At 45.5% G+C, this 25,357-nt stretch overlaps 1 protein-coding gene across 2 annotated transcripts in view; it reads left to right on the forward strand.

Moving 5' to 3' along the window:
- MIA3 (MIA SH3 domain ER export factor 3) overlaps positions 1-25,357 on the forward strand; it is a 340,580-nt gene that overhangs the window by 178,210 nt on the left and 137,013 nt on the right. For both annotated transcript variants that reach the window (XM_086927939.1, XM_086927940.1), the window contains exon 8: positions 9,861-9,992. In XM_086927939.1, coding sequence (XP_086784065.1) covers positions 9,861-9,992 — 132 coding nt within the window. The remainder of the gene's footprint in view (positions 1-9,860; positions 9,993-25,357) is intronic.

A 25,357-nucleotide genomic window follows, 5' to 3' on the forward strand; every position in this document is an offset into this window, starting at 1 on the left:
TCCGCCAGAGGATGACGTTTTTACAATTCTGGCTTCTTCTCTAATTAAGGCTCTGCCCAGTGTGTGACATCTCGTCTCCAAAGCCCTTCATGTCGCCTTAGGGCTGATTTCCAGGACATGGCTGTCTGCCTTTTGGCCAATATTAAGGCCAGATGAATAAATCTGTTTCCAACCTTTCTCTTGGGGGGCGTGGGAAACAGTCCCAACTGTCAAACTTCTATCGTGGCCTCCAGTACGTGCCCCACAGCCATGTTTATCTGTGCTAAGACCTCGTCACAGAAGGATCGCAGCTCCGCAATGCTCCAGGTCATGTGTAAAAAAATCTGCGTCGGTCTGTGTGCACCATGGGCATTTACGTGGTCGTCCCCCCCCCCCCCCTGAAAGTCACCTGAATCCTGTGTGGGGTCATGTGCACATAATTAAACTGTATGTATTTCAGTCTAGTATTACGTGAGACCCCTTTATGGGAGAACAGGTAATTCCGAGTCACTTGGGTCCCTACACAGGGCCGTCTCCCATCGCATCCGTTATTTCTGTGAAGGGATCAAAGTGGCCTCTGTCAGCCATTTCACTTGGTTGCCTGCCGATCCTTGCTGAATTGTATTTTAGTTAGTGTAATACACGTTTTAACTGAATTTAGTGATGGGCTTTTGGACTTGATAAAGGGAATTTTACCCAGGTCTGCCCTTCATCCATATATTATGACTTTTCTGAGGTGGTTTTTAAAGTTGACTTGAACTGTGCCAGAGAAGTAATGGCTTGCAGCGCGATGGGCAGGGTGTTCAAATTATAGTGTCAGAGCAAGGTGCAAGCATGCTATCTTGAAGAGTCCTACAGTGCTACAGGGCAAGGGATTGGTGGCAGTGTGATTGGAAGGTAGAAGAGGCTGCAATTGGTGAAGTTTATGACCTTGACCATTGGGCAAGGTGAGTATTTGGGCAAATCGATGAAAATAATTTTATAGTAAGTGGTTCTGCTAATGACAAGGCTGTTGGTCAGGCTTTAACTGGATTGAAAGAAATGTAACAGCCGGTTTTTGCAAAATTCTGTGCTTGCATCTTTTCATTAATTATTCTAGCCTCATTCTAGATTTTAAAAGCACTCAATGTTTCTTAGAAGTGGAGACTAGAATTAATCTACTCTTCATCCTGCTATTTTTTTGTGTGCGTTTTTATTTTGTTTACAACTGAAATTGTATGTGTCTTTACTCAAATTCAACAGTCTTTAATGCTTTGATATCTTTGGTGTTCTTTAGTGGTTTGTCATCCCATGACCCGCCATTTTTCTGGCACTTATTATCACAGGAGTTGTGCTGTTATTTTCTACCTGCCCGCTAAGTGGCAAACGTTTGGGTAGTAGCTAGATACAAGCTCCAGGCTTTCATTGGCAGTAATAAATATACAGGAAGTATTTGATACAACTTTGATAACCAGGTCCCCAGTGAAGTGTTCCCCCCTCCCCCTCCCAAAACACGTTCACTGGTCTGTTGATCCGCATTTGACCAGGCCTGTAGCCCCTCTGTAAGTCCCTAGTAGGTGGTACCCCTGGTACCTACGGCATAGGAAGTCACAAGGCTCCCAAGGAGCTGCTGCGTATATAATGTGCTACTCTAAGTGACCCATCACCAGACTCATACAGACTGTCTTTGTAGGCTGCTTGACAAGTGCTCTAAAAAGTGAAAACACAACACGACACACACCCTGTGCGTCATGTCCCCTAATACTGCATGTAATATTTGTAAGTCACGCCTACAACAGGCCTTACAGCCCTAAGGCAGGATGCATTATATTACATTTGAGGACATAAATCTGTACGAGCAGATATATATATATTTTTTTAAAACAAATTTTATTGTCATTTAGTATATCAACACATTACATACTGATCAGTCTATACATTGCTTACAGTATTCTCTGTGTATTGCTGCTGCATTACATTCAAATTCCCCAACTGGTGCCCCCTTTCCTCCCTATTGCATGAGCAGATATGCTCCTGCACTGGCCAGTTTCATTACTGGCAGTACAAGTACACAGGGAAGCCATCTTAGGGTATGTATTTGGCACTGGTCAAAACGAGTTCCCTAGTTACATCATTGCTTCACTGAAACCTATGGTGTTTGGTATCACACTACTCCTATTAATAAACCACACTGATTCCAGTGATGGATTTATTAATACAGGCACACAGAGGGGACCGTAGATGTACTCCCTGAAAACCTACCAACCTCTAATGTGTTGGCTGACAGGTTCTGTCCAGCCTGCCACCACAGCCGTGTTTCTGACCCCTTAGAGGTGAGAGCCCATGGTCTCCGAGGTCAGGAACAAAGCCTGCTCTGGCAGGAGGTGTTGTCACCTCCTCCAAGCAGTATGACTGGTAATTCTCATATAAGACAGAGGGCAGCAAAGGCCTTCACTGCCTGTGATATTGTTGTACTTTCAGAATATCGTGTCATGAAGTGCACCATATTATGCCTGTCTGTTCTACTTCTGCCTTGTTAAGTTCTACTATGTCATAGGAGCTGTGTGTATTGTTAGAATATTTATGTTCAAGTAGATTGAGTTGTGATGATCAGTTATTGCTGGACTTAGTGATGTATTGACCTGCCAGCTGTGTAGTCACTGGAAAGAACCTTTCAACCTACAGTGACTTGGAGTCAATTACTACAACAATTTTGGCGACGATTTGACTACACAGCAGAACCCTCATCATGATTTTTACTTCTAGCCTTAAGGTCATTCCCCACCACACCGTGAACTTTTAAGCGTTACAGCCATCATTGCTACCATTGCGTTGTCACTGCTGTTTGCCTCCTACATCTGTTCACCTCTTACCTCTGTTCACCTCTGTCCTGGAGCTGCTTCACCTGTGGTACCGCCCATATGTTTGGGGAAGACGTTTCAAGCTGCTTACGGATCATAAACCATAAGTTTCTATTCTGGCACCAGTAAGTGTTGTACACCCAGAATAACGATGATGGGCAGCACAGTGTTGCAATACCAGTTTGATGTGTCTCCTATTCCAGGGGGAAAGAATGGGAGGGCAGACTTTGTTTCTCGCTTTCCACAAAACAAAGATGAGTGTGAAGAGATGGATTTCAAAGAGTTACGTGAAGAGGATGCTGAAGATTGTTTTGTGACTGCCATGGATATTTCTGATCTTAATGTTGGTTGTGAAGAGGACTGGAGGGCGGCCTTGAGAGAAGATTCCCTTTCCCAGAGAAAGTGTTGTCCCCTCTTTTACAACCATACTGCCAAGGGGAACCTAAAAATTCTCTAGAGGATGGTGTACTATTGCGATGTGATAAGCTCATTCCACCTCATTCCATCAGACATGTTATCAGCAGGAAAGCTCATGAGGGGCATTTGGGTGCAACACTCGCCAAATGTTGTATCAGTGAAGATTTTTGGTGGCCAAGTATGGATGTGGAAATACATGATTTGGTACAAAACTGTCTTGTGTGTGGTGCCACTGAGAAAACTTTTAAAGTGACGACGCCACCTTTGTTGCCTGTTGAGTGTCCCTCTGGTCCATGGGTCAAATTGGGAATTGACGTGATGGGCCCATTTGAAACTTTGCCGTTTGGGTGCAGTTATATTTGAGTTCTTATGGACTATGCATCTAAGTGGCCGGAGATCAAGATGGTCGGAGAAGCCAATACTATGAGTGTGGTTGAGTTTCTGAGAGAGGTGTGCATGAGAGAAGGATTCCCTGAGTTCCTCGTTTCTGACAATGAAACTCAGTTTGTGAGTAAGGAGTTTGAGTTATTTTTAGTTTCGTGTGGAGTGAAGCAATTAAAGAGTTCTCTATATCACCCACAAATAAATGGTCTTGTGGAAAGAATGAATCGTGTGGTGGGTGAGTGCATGAGATGGGCAGTAGCTGTAAATCATGATGTTGTCAAGTCTTTGGAAAGTATGTTGTGGTTTTACAGGACCACACCACATTTTTCTACCAAAGTTTCACCTTTTTGAACTTTTAAGGGGTAGAAGGGCACATACTAGTTTTAGGCCCGGGTGGTTGAGTAAATGGCTTAAATCAAAGTCTAATGTGGTGAAACTTGTGGACATAGTTAAAGAGAATTCCAAATCGACCTAAAATAAACAGAAGATCTGGTTTGATAAAAGAAAAAGTGTTAAAATGATTCCTACGGTCATGGGGGATGTTGTTCGCGTCAAGTCTCCTGCTCACGTCAAAAAAGGGAAGGGTAAATATTGTGCACCCGCCAAAGATTTTTTTTTTTTAATTTTTGTTTATTTGCATTTTCACCCAAAAAACGACATACAGACGAAAAAACAAAAAATGGTACAAATCATGACATATACAATCCGTGGTAACATGTAAGACACAGAGCAATAATAGTTATTTCCAATGGCTAACCCATGTCTAACAGATGACCTGTAATATGCAGCCACTTCAACACTGTCGATGTGACCTTATAATCAGTGCTATAAACATGCAGTGACTACCAACGCACACAGTGGAGCTGTGCAACATAGTTAATATCAGAATGCAGTACCAATTATGTCCCTTGAACCTATGATACCTGCAGTGTCTGTGATGGTGTGTCGTTAGGCTCCTGTGAACGCTGTAGGTATGTGAGCAAGAGTTGCCAAATGTCCAACGGTCTAGAAGCAGGCGGCTGCAATTGAGCATATGTATCACTGGTGGTGTTGAGATATGTCATGCTGTGCAACCATTTATGAAGCGTGGGGCTAGCTTTACCCGCCCACTTAAGGGCCACCTCACGTTTGGCTAGCAGGAGCGCTATCGCTACAAAATGACGCTGGGACTTGGAGAGGTCGTGGACGTACCCCATAGGACAAGGAGAGGTGACGGTACTATGTCTAAATCAACCATCTTAGACAGCTCACTGAAAATGGAAGTCCAATAATCCGCCAACTTGGGACATGTCCATGTCATGTGGGCAAAGTCCGCCTGCGGGGCTTTACACTCGGGCAGGTGTCAGACCACGGTGGGTCAATACGGTGTAGTTTACGGGGGTGAAATACAGACGCAGCAGAAACTTGAAATGCAACAATTTATGACAGTGTTTCAGGGATACTCTCCGTGTTTTCTCACAGCAACAACGCCATTGAAGATCAGTTAAGGGATGTCCCAGATTGCCTCCCAGGCAGCCCTCACCGCCGTGTCTCTACTTGGTAGCAATCCTATAGCCCCTTTGTACAGTCTAGCAACAAAGTGGTTCCCATCACCTCCACTAATGACTCCAGTCAGGAGAGGAAACTCAGTGGGCGCCAATGGGTAGCTCTCAATGCAAGCAAGGAGCACCTTTTGCCCACGCATGAGCACAAAATGGTCTAAATTTGTAGCCTCCCGGGAACCGAGGATCCTCCGTGCGTGAGAATTTGTACTCCCCAGGGAACAAGTCCCCAAAGGTGCGCAGCCGGAGTTTAGATAGTGTGCGTTTGACTAGCTCTTCTTTCAGGATAGGTATCCAGCTGTTACCGGCCAGTGGAAGTGCATGAGAGTACAGGATATTCATGCCAGTCACCTTCGCCAGCTTGCGTCAAGCCCAGCTCTTGGTGGACAGCGTTTGAATATCACGCGGATCCCGAGGGAAACCGCGGGGCAGCAGTGCATGAAGCTGTTCCGGGTGTGCCAAATCTGTCTCAGGCCGATAGTACGGAATCCCTATATCTGTGTTATACCAGTGCCGAGCGAAACTGGCCTGGGCAACCAAATAGTAGATGTGCAAGTTTGTGACGCCAAATCCACCTCTCATATATGGTAGCACCAAAGTGTCCCATCCAACTCGAGGCTGTTTCCCACCCCACACCAACCTCCCAAGCAAAGTGCGCAGTCTAGAAAAAAAACGTTATAGAGAGGGATTCGGATGTTCGTAAAAACATACAAAAACTGTGGCAACACCTTCATTTTTATTAAGGCTATGCGGCCTGCCATGGACCGGGGAGCCGCAACCACTTCTCCACATTGCTCTCGAGCCTCTCGACCGTCCGGCCATAGTTCAACTGTAAGACACGGTCCCGGTCACTATGGATATGGACACCTAGATACTAGACCGAGTCATCGCACCAAGTCAATGGGTAGTCCCCGGTTCTGGTGCAAACCGCATCAGTCAGCGGGAACACCTCTTATTTACCCCAATTAATGTGTAAAACGGACAAAGTGCCATATCTAGTAACGTCACCAATCAGCGGTTGTAAATTGTCATCAGGGCGCCGCACATATAATATTATGTCGTCGGCATAAAGTGTGAGCAACAATGGTCCCGTCTTGACTTGTAAGCCACGGTGGCTGTGTTTACTCTGTAAATGGCGCACCAGCGGGTCTAGCGCCAGTATAAAAAGAAGGGGGGACAGGGGGCATCCCTGCCGCGTCCTGCGGGTAAGTGGGAATGCCCTAGTCGTCATGCCATTGAGGCAAATTCAGGCCGTCGGCTGAGTGTACAACAGTCTAACCACCGTCAAGAACCGCTCAGGGATCCCCAGGGCGCTCATGGTTGTATATAGGAACGGCCATTCCAGTGAATTGAACGCCTTTTCGGCATCCAACAACACCCCTGCAGCCGTGCACCCGCCAAAGTTGTGGGGATTGGTAGTAATGCTATTCAAGTGGAGGGTGGACAGGGTGGTCATTGGCAGAATCTTTCCAAAATTGTCAATGTGAGGACCAATTGTCACGAAAGTGCATGTTTATCTGATGACTGTGCGGGTAGTCAGATGTCTGATTTACCCAGGTTTGGCATACTTATTTTTTATAAATTGGTGTTTGATTTCTGTATTGAGTGTGTGTCTCACCTACTGCCTCTGTATGTGCAATAAATGCTTAGCAATACCCTCTTATTAGGCTTTACTGCTTCCCACACTATTACAAACGGCAGCATTTTGGTTCTCATTTGTGCCTCTGTAAACCAGTTGGACTCTTTACACTGTGTAACTCGTTTTGGTCCACTACATGAAGAGCCAGCATCATACAGTATTGCATATCCATGAAACGTTTTGCAACAGTAGATTTCGCAATCTTAATTCCAAGCTTGTGTCCCACATATTTTTCGACACAGGCATTTTGATGACTAAATCACATTAATAGTTTCACATGTTGAGTACAATTTACAGCAATTCTTTTGTCAGAAATTGGATGTAGAATACAGTCTCCCTTAATGATATTGTTACATTGAGTGCATTCAGACATGAGAAAGATCCTTTGAAATGAGCCTATAGGTAACTCTGCATATCAGGGTCATCTTTTATCAAACAATTGAGTTTGAATGGCAGGTGAATCAGGCTACCTTATCAGTCATTTACTATGATAGTGAGATGGCGCAAAATTTCAGTTTGTGAACATTTGCAAGTTCTTGTGGAAATAAAAAGCGAGTGTATAGCTCGCATATCAAATTCATGCATGATACCTGCACGGTTGTGGTTTAAAAAAGAAAATGTCTCCCGCTAAATATTTTTTGCTTCCTGTAGAGCAAAACACACATTTCGTGGCAACAGAATTGATCAAAATTCACATAACTTGAAATGAATGGATTGCACAAGCATGATAAAACCTTTGCAGAGGTTAATTTGAAATGGCTGCAAAGACTGCAGCCATTTTTGGAGGAGCATCAGTGGGAAGCAAGAGAAAGTATTTGCACAAAGTTAGACTGCTAGCAATTGTTAGTTTTTGGGCACCTCAAAGGGTACACAGTAGAAGTTACCAAGCCTGTAAAATTCCACAGATTAAATTTCAAAGGAGTACCAAAAGGATTTTATGCAAGATGCACTGGTTGCTCAACCTGGTCATAGTAAAATCCAAAGAGCGCAGTCATTCACTGGTAACCTGTGAGCCTCTGTCTGCTCACATAAAGTAGGCATTGAATATTCATAATCCTACTTGGAACTTCTGTGCGGAAGGAAAATGGCTAATTGAACTGCAGCGTTTGTGTAAAATGAGGGCTACAGGCTCTTTGTGGAAGTCTTTATTGATTAAATTACATACTAAAAGGCCCACACGCAGGTGGAAGAAAAGCGTGCTGATCTTGACAGAAAACATGCAAATGTTAGGCAACATTCCACGACCTCATATAAATACCAAACCGGTGTTCCAAGATGCTATATCATAATGTTACTTAAAGCCTACTGGATATCGCAGCAGTAATAGAAAAGTGAACACTGAAGAAAGGTTAATGTTATAAAGAGAAGAGGTTTCCGCGACCTAATAAAGACGTAATACGTACAATACCCTTTTTACCAGTAGGCTATTACACAAGCGCTCTTGGAATCGCTTTCTGACAACAATTAGAAGTCTTTATTACTTCATTCCTATTTAGAGTTGAATGTCTCCTGTGATGTAATCTGAACGTTAATTGTTGTGTATGAGAAATATTTCATGATGGATAAACTTACCAAGCCAAAATTCAATGTACTATTGTTTATAGATATTTTAATCAAATGTAATAAAACTCGGGTGACTCTGCCAAGTCCTCTTCTGTGCCTACCTACTAGGATCAGCTCAAATTCTTTTTATGTGCAGGACATTAATATAACCTATCTTCCTATGTGCTGAAGCTGCTTTCAAGCTCTGCTTACAAAGTGTTGGTGACCATGTATAATTTAAGTGATGCATTTTGATATGTCAAGAAAAGCAGTCTCCTGGAAAGTACGTACTAGCGGACTCTACTGTGTGCTTTGACAGGTTATATCAAAACTGTCTGCATGCTATCCTGCATTCCTTGTTTTCATAAGACCCATGACTCAGGCCATTGTTGGTCTCTGAATACGGAGGAAGAATTGATGAGGTATGATATCTGGAGACATTATCACAATCCAAAATGGGTTTCTCCTTTTATGCCAACTTCACAATCCTTCCTTTTGCTGTCTCAGTACGACATACTTTTTTTGATTTTCTACATAGATCACCTCTTTATGGTGATACTCTAAAATATCTTCTGTTACAAGATTTTTGTACTTGATTTGGAAGCCTTCTAGCTGGAAATTTTAACATAGCAGGCAAAGAGAATATAATCATGTGGTTGTTAGAGTTGAGATTGTTATGCAAGGTTAGGTGCAACTTAATGAAATAAGCTCAGAAGGATGAAAAGCAGAGTTGATCCTGCAGGTATTCAGACATGTGACCTACTGACCACACAGTAATTTCTGGAGCGGGCGTTTAACTGTTTGAGCTCTCTTGCTGGCAAGAACATGTTGTGATTGTTAGAGAGAGAACAAGAACTGTGTGAAGAGGACTTTTTCTTTGGAGTTGGTGAACAGGCACAATGAATGAAGTGAGTGAAATATATCAATAAGGTTAAGTACCTAATGATTCGTTTAAACACAAGAAACGTCATGATTTTGAAGAAGGCAGTTAAGAATTGATCAGAGATGACTGGTCAGCCCTTTTCCCAATATTTCTTTCCTTCAACAGGAGTATGAGCACTGCTGGCTGAAAGGCTTTTGGATAATTTCTGAGAGGAGAGAGATGTAAGGCAGGAGGAGTAGGGGGACGAGTAGTTTGACAATTGGCTGGATGAGTCAGATGGAGTTGATATGCAAGTAATTTTATTGGATGTTTGGGCTAGGAGTTCAGTTGAGCAGACTGGGGTGATCCTGAGGAGAACGATTTGGGGTCTCTGCGGTGAATCTTTTTCATGCCTTCATTGTCATTCATGTATCTCTGTATTTTGAAGATGATATTGTTGCCGCTTATGAACTCATTAGAAGCCGCAGCTTGTGATTGCAATCTTTGAATTCTTACTTTTTGTATATTCTACATGCCAACAATTGTTTTATCGCTTTGGGATTAGCACACTTTCATTATGTCTTCTCCTTAATTGAAGTAAATGCCTACAGTACGCCTGAAGTAATTTGCTGATTGAATCTGTGTTGTCTTTTCAGCTGGTTGCTGCACTGCCTGAGGGAATGCAGCCAGGCCCAGATTTCCATGGAATTCCCTGGACACCCATCCTCATTACACTTTTAGCTGGCGTGTTTACAGTTGTCATCTTCTTCTGGAGAACCTGTCTTTCGGTGAGTAGATATTTTGGTGAAGTCTTAGTTGTTGGGGTAGGCCTATGTGCCTTCTGACTAATACTGTCTGGGATTCCCCAAATTTGAGAACCTTACTTTTAGTTTGCCTGAAAAGCACATGTTTTTGCTCGATCAGTCTGTCTTCTCTTTCCTTTCAATCATGGCAGATGATGTTTAGCCCAAAATTGTGTAGTCAATATCGGGGTAATTCCAAAGAAAAAAGTGTTCAGTTTGGAAGAGTGAAATATGGCCACCTTCCTCATATTCCTATTTGTATGATCAATAAAACCCATTACAAAGCAATTATCTTATTCTGCTTACTAAAAACTTTGGAATGATGAGCTGCATGCAAATAGCTTGAATGTTAAACATATATTTAAAATATTAGTACCAAGACTTTCAAAAGAGAACGTGCAAGTCCTGCAAGGGTAGCTTTCATGAAAAGAGTGTACTTTTTGAGAATACAGTGAACTTTTCACAGTGCAAATTACACGCACTTTTTATGGGTCACAGTCATTAGAAGCTGCATTGTAAAGCTAACCCGAGCTGGACCAAATTGGACATGTTCAACAAGGAGGGCAGCTGGGAAATGCCGGATTGTTGTGTTAGTAAAGATGGTCAAGATGGTCAAACACCTTCATGTATTTCATTAATCTTCCCGTGAGGATTGGATGTTCTGCGGAGAGGCAGGCAATTAAGGCAGATCTGCAGGAGTGAATGCCCAAGGCTGGGAATTGTGGTTTTAAAAAAAGCATGTCTTTCTTTTAGCAGGGCAGGGCAAATGCAGATAATGTGCACAGGCGTTTCCCTGCGGGAGAAGCAAAGCCTACATAGGTTATTTGAAATTTATTTTATGTGCCGGCTGGCTTGCAGATTGAACTACATGGCACGCACAACTTCTGAATAATGAAGTCTGCATTTCAGTACAGCGAAAAGCATGTACACAACATCACTTTTTATAGGCTCCTAGGAGGCTGGTGTATTTGTTACCTGTTGTGGTAACATTTAAAGTCTGGTTGCTAGAACACCTTGTGTAAACACGAAGGCCTGATGTGAGGTTCTGAAAGTATTCAGCACAAACATGTGTCTGCTGACTCATCACCAGCAAAACCCAACACAAAAATTGCTAACCCTAATGGTGACCCGTCGCATCCTCCTAGCCCAGAGCCACAATTGGCTAACACAGTGAATATAGGTTGCAGCTGTACCATTGGAATAATATTTGAGTAGATTTGGTTGTGGGAATTGCCACCACTCACTCGCAAATACTGTAATCACCACTGAATGTATCTATACAATCTTATATTGGCCTCATGTTCCTTTCTTTGTAACAAAGTATTTTACCTCTAGTAGAAATGGTTGCGCTGGTTGATAATAAATGTGCTGGTAACAGATTTGGTTTTGACCAACAAAGAATTTTGACTTTTTTGTTGATTATTTTGTTTGTACACTGCCATCAGTTGCAAATTAAAGCAGTCCTTATGAAAATAAAGTCTGCTTGCATCTTTATGATCTATGATACATAAAAGGAGTGACAGAAATTATATTTTCAGCAAAGACATTTTGAGGGTGTAGAATAGGAGCAACTAAAGGCTATGAAGTATTTTTTGTACAAAGTAAAGCCAAACAGGTAATGTGGCTGGGAGACCAAATGCACAAAGTGTGTCTAAAGCCATGAATGAGAGAAATCATTGTATGCCTCGTCCTGATAGTTGTAAAGATGAGGATAATTATAGACACCCTGAATTTTGGTTGAGTGTTCAGAACAGAACTCGATGGCAAGGGAGCACAGATCAGTTGCATGTGATTTTGTAAGGGAGGATGATGTCATCCAGGTCAGAAAAACGCGTTGTGCTAAGATTTGTACAACTTCAGTGAAATAACAGTTGACCTTAAAGTTATGGCAAGACAACTAACCCTCTGCTTATCTTGCTGGAATTGGCAGGGATGATTCTGTAGAATGGCAGATGTAGTCTTGCACTATAAAATGGCCCTGAAAAATAAGCATGAACCTAGTGGTGGGGGAATATAGATAAAGTAAAAAATACAGCATTGTCTTAAAACACAAAGGGCTACAGAATGCATGGGTAAATGGTACTGATAATGCCAGTTATTCACAGAAGACTTGTGAACAAGGTAAACTTTGTTTATTGAAGTGGGATTGATGAAGTGGCTGAGTAACCAGCATTAAAATGTGTGTGTGTGTGTGTGTATACACACACACATAATATAATATAATATTTATTTATTTCAAGAAGATGATTAATAACAAGAAAATAAAATCCAGTCAGGGTAAAAAAATATGTTCAAACTGATACTATTGGTCATAACTTTTTTTTAAAATGTTATTTGAACTTGTAGCGCACAGATCCTCCAAGGAGTGTCCCGGCGCAAGCCTGAAGAGAAGGGGAATGGGCACAGATAGAGGGGAGTTAAGTTAGACAAAAAAAAATTCTTCACGTTTTGGGAAATAGACAGAAGGCTTGAATACTGCAGAGAGAGAGCCAGAGGAAGTGAGTTCCAGGCCTTGGCTGCTCTAACAGCAAGTGAGCTGCACCCCATACTCTTGTGAGCCGGAAGCTAGGAATGTGGGCCAAGAACTCAGATGGTGAACGAAGATATCTGGCGGGGGCGTAGAACAGGAACCTCTTCCTTATATAGGTGGGGCCACAGGCATGCAAAGCCACTCGCAAATAGACTGTGAGACTGTGTTCCTGAGAAGCCTCTCCACACTCGTTCCCGCTACAGGAGTAGCCCATCCACGCCTGTCAGCGCTGCTGACCCGCCGAGAAGCCCCAGAAGACCTCGTGGCCGCAGAGGAGGGTGAGGCGCTGGCCCCGGGACTGCGAGGACCAGCATACAACAGCTCCAGCTGGTCCTCTTCCCGCGTGAGCCGCGCCCCCTCCCAGTGCCACGCCCCTACAATCTACCACAACGTAAAAGCGACCCCAGCAACGCGCATCGCGGGACGCGCGCGGGGCATAGTCCGGGGCATAGTCCGGGGCGAAGACCGGGCAAAGAGCGGGCCGTTTGAGGCCGTTCGAGGCCCGGCGAGCCCGGGAGATCGGTCAGGGCCCTATCCACCGCAAGGTATTTTTTCCTATCCTTCTTCACAATCGCTATTTAAGCTATACTCATTCAAACCACGGAAACTACCATCCATTACATCATCACCCCATAGTATTTCAAGATGGTAGCTACAAGAGGGACAAAACAAAAAACACTCGCTCCAGGGAGTGTCGGGAAGTTACTGGGACCCATGGACGATTTCCTGGCAAAGGCAAATTCGTTCATTGACCAAAGTATCACCCTCATGGAAAAAAGAGTCTCACTGGATCTAGAATTTGCCAAGCGATCCTCCCTGGGTAATCTCGCAGAAGCCAGAACTCCCGCCCCGACTGCAAATAAAAAAGCGCCAGGCACCGTGAGCGAAGGCAGACGCAGCCTTCCAAATAACATAGACCTATCCGTATCTGATCTTGCAGACTCCCCGTTAGCCTCAGAATTAGAAAAAACCCCAGAGTTACCACCTCAATCCCCCACCCAGATATCCCCCTTGGAAGACACGCAAGCAAGAGGAAGGAGAGAAGGAGCGATTAGTAAAAACAAGTTTTCCCAAAATAATCTTACACTAGCCAAAATCGCTCCTCCCCCGATTACTCCTCACGTTCCACTAACTTCGCCACTAATTCCCCTACAACCACAGCAAGCACTTGCGACTGTAATAGTTCATCAAGACCAACAGGAAGGATCCACGCCTATTCTGCTGGATTCACCATCGCAACCACACACAAAGGGCCCGGAAGACCAGGATAACTCTATACTCCTAGATAAGATAACAGAAATCTTTAAACAACTACTACGACCTGTAGAACTAAAGCTAACTAAGATAGAAACACAGATTTCGAAGTTTATCTCGTCCTCACAACACTCCCAGGGGCCCCCCCCAAAGAAGAAAGGGAACGCAAACCTTTCTCACAGCGCTCCCTCAAATTCTTTGGGTAGTATCACAAAACCTTCTATCCCTCACACAATTACACCACAGATAGTAGCACCCACTGTTACTTACTAGAAGATCTGGAGGCCCTCCAACTCCCCCAGCTAGTGGCGGCTCCGACCCATGAAAAAGGCAATCTGCTAGACCCCATTTTTAGTAATTGCCTGGACCTAACTGTTGATCAACCTTCTCCCCTTCCGTGGTCAGACCACTTTCTGATCCCCTTCTCGTGGGCCATTCATAAAAATCCCCAAACACCCCCCCAAGTGACCATCAGGAGGAACTGGTCAAAACTCCCGCTGGAATCCTGGCTGTCCCAACTAGACTCCACCCGCCCCTCACCCTGCCCGGATCCTAATGTGGGAAATGACATCTACAGAGACTGGATCACCTGCTCACTAGACTCCACTCTACCGATGCGTAAATCCTCCTCCAAGAGACTTCACGGATCTGCCCCCTGGTTTTCTGACTCTCTAAAACAGCTTAAACGCACTTGCAGACAAAGAGAGAGAGCCTGGCGCCTAGATTTCCTCCCAGAAAAGAAGACCTCTTACAAAGAGGCCATTAAGATATATAAAGAAGGGATTAGAGCAGCCCAGGCTACCTATTTCTCTGAGAAAATAATGGAAGCGAAGTCAAAACCCAAGGAAATCTTCCAAATCATAAAACAATGCTCCAGCGCCACCACGGCCCCCCCCCTATCAAATCCCAGGAGCAATGCAATGAGCTTGCAGATTTTCTCTATAACAAAGTTTTAAAAATCTATTCCACCTTCCCATCTGTAGCCACTTCCCCGGAAGCGTGCAAACCGTCTCTCCTCAGACCACCTCCCCGTCCAGGCCAACCGTCGCTCGAGCACTTTCTCCCTCTCGACCTCGACACCTTAAGCAAAGTGGCCCGTACGGTCAAATCAGGATCTCCCCGTGACCCCGCCCCTCCAGACATCCTGATTCAGGCAAGCAAAGCCACCTTGCCTGTAATCTTGGACCTCTTGAACTCGTCCATCTCTGCATGCTCTGTCCCCACAGCTTGGAAGCAGGCCATGGTACGGGCACTGCTAAAGAAACCTAGCCTAGACCCAAACGACCTGTCAAGTTACCGTCCCATCTCACTCCTTCCCTGGACGAGCAAGGTGCTAGAGAAGCACATAAATGCACAGCTGGTACAGTTCCTGGAGGATCACTCGCTGTTGCACACATCCCAGACTGGTTTTAGACCACAACATGGGACTGAAACCGCCTTATTAGCAGTCACCGAAGACACGAGAAAGATTCTGGACCAAGGAGGATCAGTGGCAGTGATCCTCCTTGATCTAAGTGCCGCATTCGATACGGTCAGCTACTCCACCTTGCTAGACCGTCTCCATAACATCGGAGTTTCAGGTGACGCTTTAAGGTGGTTTGGATCCTTCCTGTCTGGGAGGTCGTTCCAGATCTTCGACGGTGCAACAGTATCCTCCAGCAAACCCCTGAGCTGCGGAGTTCCACAGGGCTCCTCCCTGAGCCCTGTGCTGTTTAACGTCTACATGAGGCCGCTGGCAAGTGTCGTCGAACCGTATGGCATTAAAATCGTGTCATACGCCGACGACACTCAGCTGGTGGTCTCGCTGGCCACCGAGAACAGCAAGTGCTCCCCAGCCGATCTGCTACACTGCCTAGAGGACATAAAGGGATGGATGACCAACTCCTCCCTTAAATTAAATGGAGACAAAACGGAGCTCATGCTCCTAGGCCCACCCTCTCCAGTACCATTCACCTCTCTGTGGCCCAATGCACTGGGTCCCCCCCCCCCTACCCCAAAGGAAAGCGTGAAGAGCCTGGGAGTGTGGTTGGATAACAAACTCTCCTTTTCCATCCAGGCTACAAAACTATCTGCCACATGCTTCGGCCTTCTAAGAACCTTGAGGAAGGTTCTTCCGCTGCTGCCGCTAGAAGCCAAAAAAGTTGCGGTCCAAGGGCTAATCCAGTCTCGCCTTGATTCGAACAACGCCCTGTACATGGGGGCACCTGAGTTTACACTTCGAAAACTACAGGTTGTCCAAAACTGTGCAGCGCGTGCCTTGCTAGAAATTCCGCGCACTCAGTCTGCTAAACCTGCCCTAAAAACTCTCCACTGGTTGCCAGTGAGGCAGAGGATAGCCTTCAAGGCACTGTGCCTAGCGCACCGCACCTTCTGGAACACAAGCCCAGCGATCAACAGAAACCTTGTCACCCCCTACCATCCCAACAGGAACCTACGATCAAAGGAGGCCTTCCTTGCCGTCATTCCGAGAGTAAAGCGAGCCAGAGCAGGGGGAAGAATGTTCTCGCTGAATACCGCCAGACTCTGGAACGACCTTCCCCTTTCTCTTCGGTCCAACTCAAATCTCCTTTCATTCCGTAAAAACTTAAAAACATGGTTGTTTGACAAACCCACTGTACCATAGCACCTCTTCCGTCACTTTCTGGTCAGCTCAGCGCTTGGACGCCCACGGGCAGCAATCGCGCTCTACAAATACCGTTACAATACAATACAATACAATACTGTTCCTCCCCCCATTCCAATACCTCCAGCTACCCTGACCCAAAGTACACCAAACCCTACCACAGTAGGTCCGACTACATCAAAACAAACCAAAACGCAACCACCCGCAATCACTCGGCCACAACCAGCCCCCAGAAAAACTGTTCTCCCCAAAACCCCGGCACACAACTCCTCTTCTCAACCAGCCCAAAAAAATACCCTAAAAGAGACTGGAGAAGCCAGAGTCCATACGGAGCTTCCTCCAGAGGCCGCTCCTTATGTAGCAGTCATGATTGGAGTAATCGAACTATCCCCTAATATGACGGAACCGCCATGGTCCCTAAAAAACAAAGTTCACCATTGGCTGCAGACGAATCGCCCCATGCCACCAAATTGCCATGGAAGGATCTCCTCACTTTTCAGGACTCCGTGGGTGGGGAAAGGTAGCAAACAATACCCAGGGGACTGCATCATCATTACCTTCGAGGACCCATGGGTGGTAGACTATATCACCTCTTGGGAACACCCAAATCCAAAGGGAAGCATAAGAATTAAACCCCTCTCATTTTTCTACCCCTCCATTCAAACCTCAAATAGCAATTTCTTTGAGGACCCCGCCTTCCCCTGGGTCGAGCCACCTCAGCGCCAATTAAGCTTCCCCGACAACAGACAATATGGCACCTCTCGCTTTAGAGAACAGGAAAACCCTTGGCAATTAGCCAATTCACGCCAGCAGGGAGAAAATTGCGGAGAATGGGGATACCAACAACAGAGGAGGACCCGTAGAGCTCCACCTAGATGGGACCCCTGGTATAACATCCCAACAACAAACAGATATAGTCCCCTAGAAATGGTGGATTGACCATTAAGGGATCCAGAACAAACCACCCCAAATTCGATACACTCCTCTTCCCAAAGTAACAACTCCGTTATAACTTCACCAACCTCAGCCCCGAAAGACAACCCCCACACAATACCTTTCCTATTTTGGAATGTGGCGGGTCTCCGAACTAAGATCAACGACTCTGTGGCACTCAATTTCCTAGAGCAAGGCAAAATAATCTGCCTGCAAGAAACCTGGGCAACTTCAGAGTTACATTTACAAAACCTACTTCTCACCCACTATTCAAAGCCCAATAGGCAGACCCAAAGGAGGCTTAACAATTTACATTGTTAACACTCTTTCCCATCTAAAAGTGTCTAACCTTTTCACCGATTCCAACTGTCAGATACTTTCCCTCTCCTTTGCAAACGAAGACACCATCATCCTTGTTAACTCCTACAATAACCTAATGGAAAATGACTTCATCACTTTCGTCGATAATATGCAGGAGAGACTAAGATTCCCCCAATACGGGGAGACCAATTCCAAAACGATCCATCTTATCTGGGGAGGCGATTTCAATACACATCCGTGTCAAATGGCAGACACCAAAATCTGCGGTTTTGTGGACGACAATGATGCCCCACTAGCTCATTTCGTCCACAATAAATCCGGCAACGCCCTGAATAACACCCTCTCAGAGTTTGACTGATTCATCTCCAACTCTCCGAAGGCTGAGAAAAACCAGTTTAAACCAACCTATGTAGCTAGAGGCCACCAGACAACAGTGGACTACATCCTGCTGTCCCATAGTCTCGCCGCAAAAGTCACAGATCATCAAGTAATATACAACCTACTAAGTGACCACTATGCATTAAAGACTGAACTTCACCTATCGGAATATAGATCCAAGGTTACGGACATCGCAGCTGCCCTTACCCAAGATAGCCTGCAACTGCGCAAACAAAATGGCTATTCTATAAAATGGGAAAAGATTGACCCACAAAAACTCATAAAACAATTAGTCAATCAGGCATATCCACATATTATTAACTGCCTGGACCCAGCTCTAAATCACTCCGAGGTCCTGTCGAACTTCGCAGAAATCTTGAAATTAGCCAAGAGACTACTTACGGGGAAAATAACCAATAAACACACAGAAAGGAAAGGTTGGTTCAATCACAACTGCACGAGAGCTCTAACTGACCTAAAATCCGCCCTCCATAAAAAACCAAGGGATGTGGGCCACATTCAACTTCTGAGAAGAAAATACAATCTGGAACGTAAACTAAAATTACAACAAATGAAAGAGAAACTCTGGAATGACCTAGATAAGAGCTCTCTATCAAAAAACAGTAAGGACTTCTGGAGAACGATCAGATCCCCTTTCTTCTCGGATAACAACTCTCCTAAGATAGAGGTGGCTATAGACGAGGGAACTTGGATAGCACACTTTGAACAAATATTCAAAAACCAAGGAATCACAGACCATTCACCTCACCACCACAACGAAGTACAATACCCAATTTCAGTATCTTTCGACATCTCAGAAATCCTGGTGGCTTTGGATAAAAGCAAAACCGGAAAGGCCCCGGGTCCGGATGGCGTGCCTGTGGACCTTTTTAAATGCAACCAGGAGCTTTGGGCACCTATCTTAACGAGAGTATGTACAGCAGCAGCTAGTGAGGGCATCTTGGACTCCTGGACTAGATCAATCATGGTCCCCATCTTTAAGAAAGGGGACCGACAGGACCCAAAATGCTATCGTCCCATATCCCTCCTGGACTCCCTTGGCAAAGTGGTGGGAAGGGTCATTCTGGAGAGACTGCAACTGTGGAGTGAGGAAAAGTCCATAATCTCGGATTTACAATTCGGCTTTAGAGAAGGCCTTGGGACAGTTGAGCAGGCACTTAATCTCAGCCTCATAATGGCCAAATACATGCACGCAAAGAAATCGACGGTATACATGGTCTATGTAGACCTGTCTGCCACTTTCGACTGCGTCGCACATTCCAAACTATGGACAGTCCTAAGAGAGATGAATGTGGACCCCTCATTGCTGGACCTTCTTAGAGAGCTGTATTCTGGGGCCTCGGCCAGAGTCCGGTTCGGAAAGAACGGCGAGTTGACAGCAGCATTTGGCGTGGAGCGAGGAGTTAGGCAGGGCTGCGTCTTAGCCCCCTTTCTCTTCTCGCTCTACACAAACGGCTTGGAGGAGGCAATGCTGAGGGGGGCCCAGGACCTCCCAAAAATGAAACCGAGATCGATTCCAGCGCTCCTCTACGCGGATGACGCCGTCATCCTGGCCCGAACCCCGCGTGAACTGCAGCATTCTCTAAATAGATACACCACCTTTATGAATTCCCTGGACCTAAAGGTTAACGTAAAAAAAACTTTTGTCATGATCACGGGGAGGGCGAAGAAAGGCAAAAAAAACATCTTTCTTGATAGCCAACCTTTGGAGATCGCCACACAATATCCATACCTCGGGATTTTGATTGACGATAATCTAACATGGAAACCAGCAGTAGAAGCGAGATGTCACATTTTTAAGCGCTCAATAGCAGCCCTGCAGACCTTTTCTCGGAAACTGGGTAGGAGGCGCCCAGTAGAACTGCTAAGAATCTACAATGCCAAGTGCCAGGCGATAGCTCTCTATGGAGCAGGGTTCTGGGGCCACACAGACGTTGGAGCCCTCCAAATAATTGAAAACCGATTTGTAAGATTCCTTCTTGCTACCCCAAAAGGCTCATCAAACTACGCCTCCCACATGGAATTAGGAATTCCTTACTTGCAGGATCTCCTTAAAATTCAGCCATTGCTTTTGTGGAGGCGTATTTGGACCTCGGAAGTTAACACACTATCACAGTCGATAGTGGCCGACATAATGTCACTTGACCACGCCCACAGAATAAAATGGCTTCGCTACGTTAGAAACTTTTTCACTGACCTTGGCCTCGAAAAATACTACCTCCATCCAGAATCATTGGTTGCTCTCCCAAAAAAGGAACTTAAGGAACTTGCACTACGGCACTTGGAAACACTAAGACTGTCAACTGAGTCAGCAAAACCTTCAGTGGTTCACGCGAACACAGTCCAGCAAACGTTTGGCATCCAACCGTACCTTACTCTCGACACTAAAACATACGAGAGGATGTTGCTTACCAGGCTCAGACTGAACCTCTTTTTTAGACTGGTCGCCTTTCCCTTAAACAAGGCCTGGGACCCAAACCTGCCTCCGTGTCCTTGTGACGCGAAATCAACCCAATCCAATATCCACGTCATCTTATTCTGCAAATTTTATCATCCCCACAGAAAATATTGGATACTTCCGTTATGCAGGCGATGGGGCCTCAGACAATGTCGACCGGCCTTCCTAAGACTGCAAACTTTAGAGTCGGAAGAAGTCTGTTACCTGGTCCTAAACTTTTTAAAATGCATTCTGAATCACAGAAAAAACCTTTAGCAAACTGCACTAGGGAAAAAGAAAAAGAAAAAACATACAGATTTAATGATTGAAGACTCCCTGAAACAAAACTTCTCTTTTTTAACAAAGAATACTCGTTCCCTTTTGCCTAATTGCACAAATGTTTCTATGAAATGGTCCTTTTTTAAATTTATGCATGTATGAACTTTTTATGCTGATTGTTTCTTTTATGGTTTTCTTTGTGATTAACCGAATAAAGAATTATTATTATTATCATGCAAAGCACGATGGACCAGAGTAAAGGCTTTAAACTTGACACAATAGGCTAAAGGCAGCCAATGGAGTAATCGCAGACGCTGTCTGACACTGCTTCTCAACTGGATGTTAAAAACAAGCCTCGCAGCAGCATTTTGGACAACCTGTAATTTATTAAGAAGGTAGCCCGGCAAGCCGGCATACAGAGCATTTGCGTAGTCAAGCCGAGAATGTATCCGGGTCCGAGCCACTGTTTGCTTTGCTGCTCTGGGGAGAAGCGGTAGAAATTACCTAAGGGTTTTAAGTATCCCAAAGCAGTTACCTGCTAGCATCTTAATCTGGTTGAAAAGGAAAGATTCTCCTTGAACCAGACTCCAAGATTTATTGCGGGTTGTCCCGTTGAGGCTGGCAAGGGAAATTCCGCTGACCATAGAGTTTCTCTAAACTGGGGGGGAATGGTCCCATTGAGAAGAATTTCAGACTTATCCTCATTGCATTTAAGCTGTGCTGAGGAAGCCATTGAAAGACTGCTGCCAGACAATTTTTGGCCAAGGACGTGGATCATTATGCTTTTCTCCAGGTAAATAGAAGCTGTGTGTCAGCATATGCTATAATTTTGGCTCCCACCTCTTCAGCCAAGTAAATCAGAGGGGTGACGTATAGATTAAAGAGGAGGGGGCTCAAGGAGGACTCCTGCGGCACCCCAGTAGTCGCCTCCTGAGGTAAGGAGGAGAACTGGGAAAGCCAAACTTTGTGAGTGCCCACCTCCAAAAAGGATTTTAGATAACTCAAGGCAGCACCTGAAATCCCCATGTCCGCAAGGCGGGTAAGCAGCAGAGAGTAGGGGATAGTGTCAAATACTGCCGAGAGATCCAACAGAATAAGAGCTGCCCTCCCGCCCACATCCAGACATCCCTGAATAGCTTCCAAGACTTCCACCAAGGCCGACTCAGTACTATAGGAGGCTCTGAATCCAGATTGAACTGGATGAAGTAGGCCAGCACCCTCGACAAAGTCTGTGAGTTGTTTGGTGACCACTTTTTCACAGGCTTTCGCCATGATAGGGAGGAGGGAGATTGGGCAGTAGTTGGCAGGATTTAATGGATCCAGCATTGGTTTCTTTAAAAGAGGAAGAATCTTGGCCTGCTTCCATTTTGTAGGAACCTGGGCCTCCTGAAGGGACAGATTGATAAGTCTGTTAGCTTCTGGGTTCACTGTCTCTGCGACCAAGGCCAGAAGTCTCGCCGCACAGGGATCAGTCGGGGAGCCTGGCTTTAAGGCCTTACGGCTCTTCAGTGACTCAGGAAGATGAATGAGTGAAAAAGCAGTCAGGGAGGGAGATTCGGCATGCGGCTCAGCCATAGAGTGATCTCCTAAAATAAAGGAAGCCTGTATGGAGCAAACTTTATCAATAAAGAACTTTGAGAGTTCCTCGCACCAAGTATTAGACTCAGAAAGTGTGACAGGTTCCGCCCTGGGCGCCATAAAGCTCCGGACAATGGAAAAATGTCCTTAGACTTGTTCCTGGCTAGATCGATGCGATTCGCATAGTAGAGACTTTAAGTCCTAGCTATGGAGGCATAGTACAGCTTCTGGACTTTCCTAAGGTTTAGTTTAGCCAAGGAGCAGTAGTCCAGCCGCCATAGCCATTCTAACTTTTTGCAGTGTTTCCGCAATCTAAGCTCATGCGAAAACCACGGCTGGGGTGGGGAGTCCCTAGATAGTTTGCGGAGGGCCCTAGGAGAAAAGCAGCCCATGCCCTCTTAATCCAACTGGGGAAGCTTTCAAGAGCATCCTCCAAATTAACAAAGGAGGCTGGTCTGGACTCAGCTAGAGCACAACTGAAAGTGATTGGGTCGATTTTGGCAAAGGCCTGGCCTTGGCCGGCACTGCTTGGGGGAATATTGCCATCCGGAACCCAGGTGAAGTATGTTAGAAAGTGATCGGACCATGGCACCGGTAAAGGATCCTCCAACTTAATAGGGAAATTGGAGCACATAGGATCAAGGATATGTCCGTCTGAATGTGTTGGTGCTCTGACCCATTGAGTAAGCTGGTCCAGGTTAAGCAAGTCAATAATTTACCTGGTATCCCCCACATTCTCTTTATCAAAATGAATATTAAGATCTCCAGGAAGAGATAGTGCGTGAACTGCAAAGGGCGGGGTATGATAACATCCGACATATTTTTAAGAAAAGGCCCTGCAGGCCCCAGGGGCCTATAAACCAGTGGAACTCCAAGAACTAGAAGAGACTAACAGATGTACTTACCAAAGAACAAAACAATATATTTTGAGCTACATGTTTTTTCTGTCTATCTTCCTCAGTACTAGATCTTCAAAAAGTATAGGTAGTGCGGATTCCATTGGGAAAGTATAATTCGTTCAGTTCTGAGATCTGCTGAGATAATCAGGCAGTGTAGTCACTGATGTTCAATACAGAGCGAACTAGTGGAATCCAGAGAAAAATGTCTGCCGGTACCGTTTGAAATTGCATCCTCGAGGTACAACAATTCCTTCAGATGCTCTTTAAATCTAATATAAGAGGATATTCTGTGAAGCTCCTGATGCACCATCCTCTAGAAATACAACTTACGGATAGAAAAAGGATGGGCACCACATCTGGATCTTTGGAATCTTGTGTGATGTATATGGTTTTGGGTGCTGGAATCAAGGTTTTGAAGGGACATGGGAGATGATATGCTTCAAGGAGAAAAATAGGGCAGTGCTAGAGGCAGCTCAATGGATAATGCAAGTAGTTTAAAAAATGATCCTATTACATGGAGGTGAGCAAGGAGAGGGCATACTTTGAGAATGTGAGTGCAAAAGTGATTAGATGGACCACATAGTTAGGTCTCGCCTAGGCAGTGCATGCAATGTCACTTTGATACATGCTGTATCTAGAATATGGGCTTCAAGGATCTTTTTCATTGGTTCCTCTTAATGTCCTTTCTAAATGCTGGCTTTTGATTGGTGAATACACTTAGTAGTGCCTCCTGTCATATTCAGTAGGCTTGTCCTGCCATGTATGCCCCTTTTTTAGGTCTCGGCCGGCGAAAGCAGCGCTCATGTGCTGCTCTCTTCATACGCGAGCTTCTTGGAATCAATACAGATTCCAAAGCTCTCAGAGGCGGAGCCCATCTTCCACATTCACTGGCGTCATCCTGCATGCAAAACACAGGCTCACGATTGAAAAGGAGTTTTCTTAGTCCCTCCATGTTGCCGACTTGTCTCCTTTTAGCCCCCCCCCCCCACCGGGAATGTATCTTTTACCAGCAGCAGTACACACACTTCTTGATTAGTCCGTGTGCACTTTTTTCTTCACATTCAGATCCCGTAAGAATGCTGGCGCAGCATGCTCTCCTGGCAGTCAATCTCCTCTCTGGCTGCCGCAGCGGGGGACTCGATGGGTATTTGCTTATTGACCCGCTTCCCGTGCTGGGTCACCCCACTGCCCAGACGGGGCCACAAAGCTGGCTTCAGTAACTGCATAGATCTATATGGATTGCCACAGGTATAGGGTGCCCTCTCCACTGGAAGGAGGGACTTGACTGTGCTGTGTCCCAGACGTAATAGGGAGTCTTCAAGTAGTGCCCCCCTTTACTGGGGAGGGTGGAGGGCGTGGTGCACAAAGCCTCATCTGTTAGAGTGCTTCCGGTGTTTTGTAACCTCTACATTGCTAGCGGTAGCATCCGATGTTCCCTGTTGACTGCTGTTGTTACTATGGTAGTCGAGGTTAGGTGGGGTGAACAATGTCACCATGTCTCCTCCTTCCTAGTCCATGCTCTGCCGCCTCACCGGCTGCATTTCACTCCTCGAAGCTGCCCGGAGCTTGACTGCCTTTTTCCCTATTTACAGAATCAGATGCGCACCCAGTCCTCTGATCCCCACTGGGGACTGTCCTCTCAGTAAATGTTTGCAGATTAAAGTCTCCTCAAGTAATCCGGCCCAAGCCTCCAGCTGTGCACGCGTAACCGCTCTCTGAGGAAGCCGCGTGCAGCGCGGGGAATGTTGATTGGCACCTTTCAGCCGGGCACCACACGTCGAGGCGAGCCTTCCGCAGGTAGACATTGTGGACCGAGCCGGATTCTCTATTAATGTTTTTCCAGCAGATAACGCAAACATTAAGCAGCTGCCGAAGCTTGCTGGTCCCGTCTTGTGGCCTCTGCCCACCATTACATGGCGTTGGAGGCTGGGATTTTACAACCTGTCTCCCCATGCTTAGTTATCCCATACTGTAGGGAAAAACTGCAGCGAATCGCAACCCGGTTACAAATGCAGCAGTTAACGTTTTCCAGAGATTTGTCACTGGAAGGACCTGGAGAATATAAACATCCATGACTGTAGATTTCCAACCGCTCCT

Source organism: Lissotriton vulgaris, chromosome 6, assembly GCF_964263255.1.
Source record: "Lissotriton vulgaris chromosome 6, aLisVul1.2, whole genome shotgun sequence".
Taxonomy (NCBI): Eukaryota; Metazoa; Chordata; class Amphibia; order Caudata; family Salamandridae; genus Lissotriton; species Lissotriton vulgaris.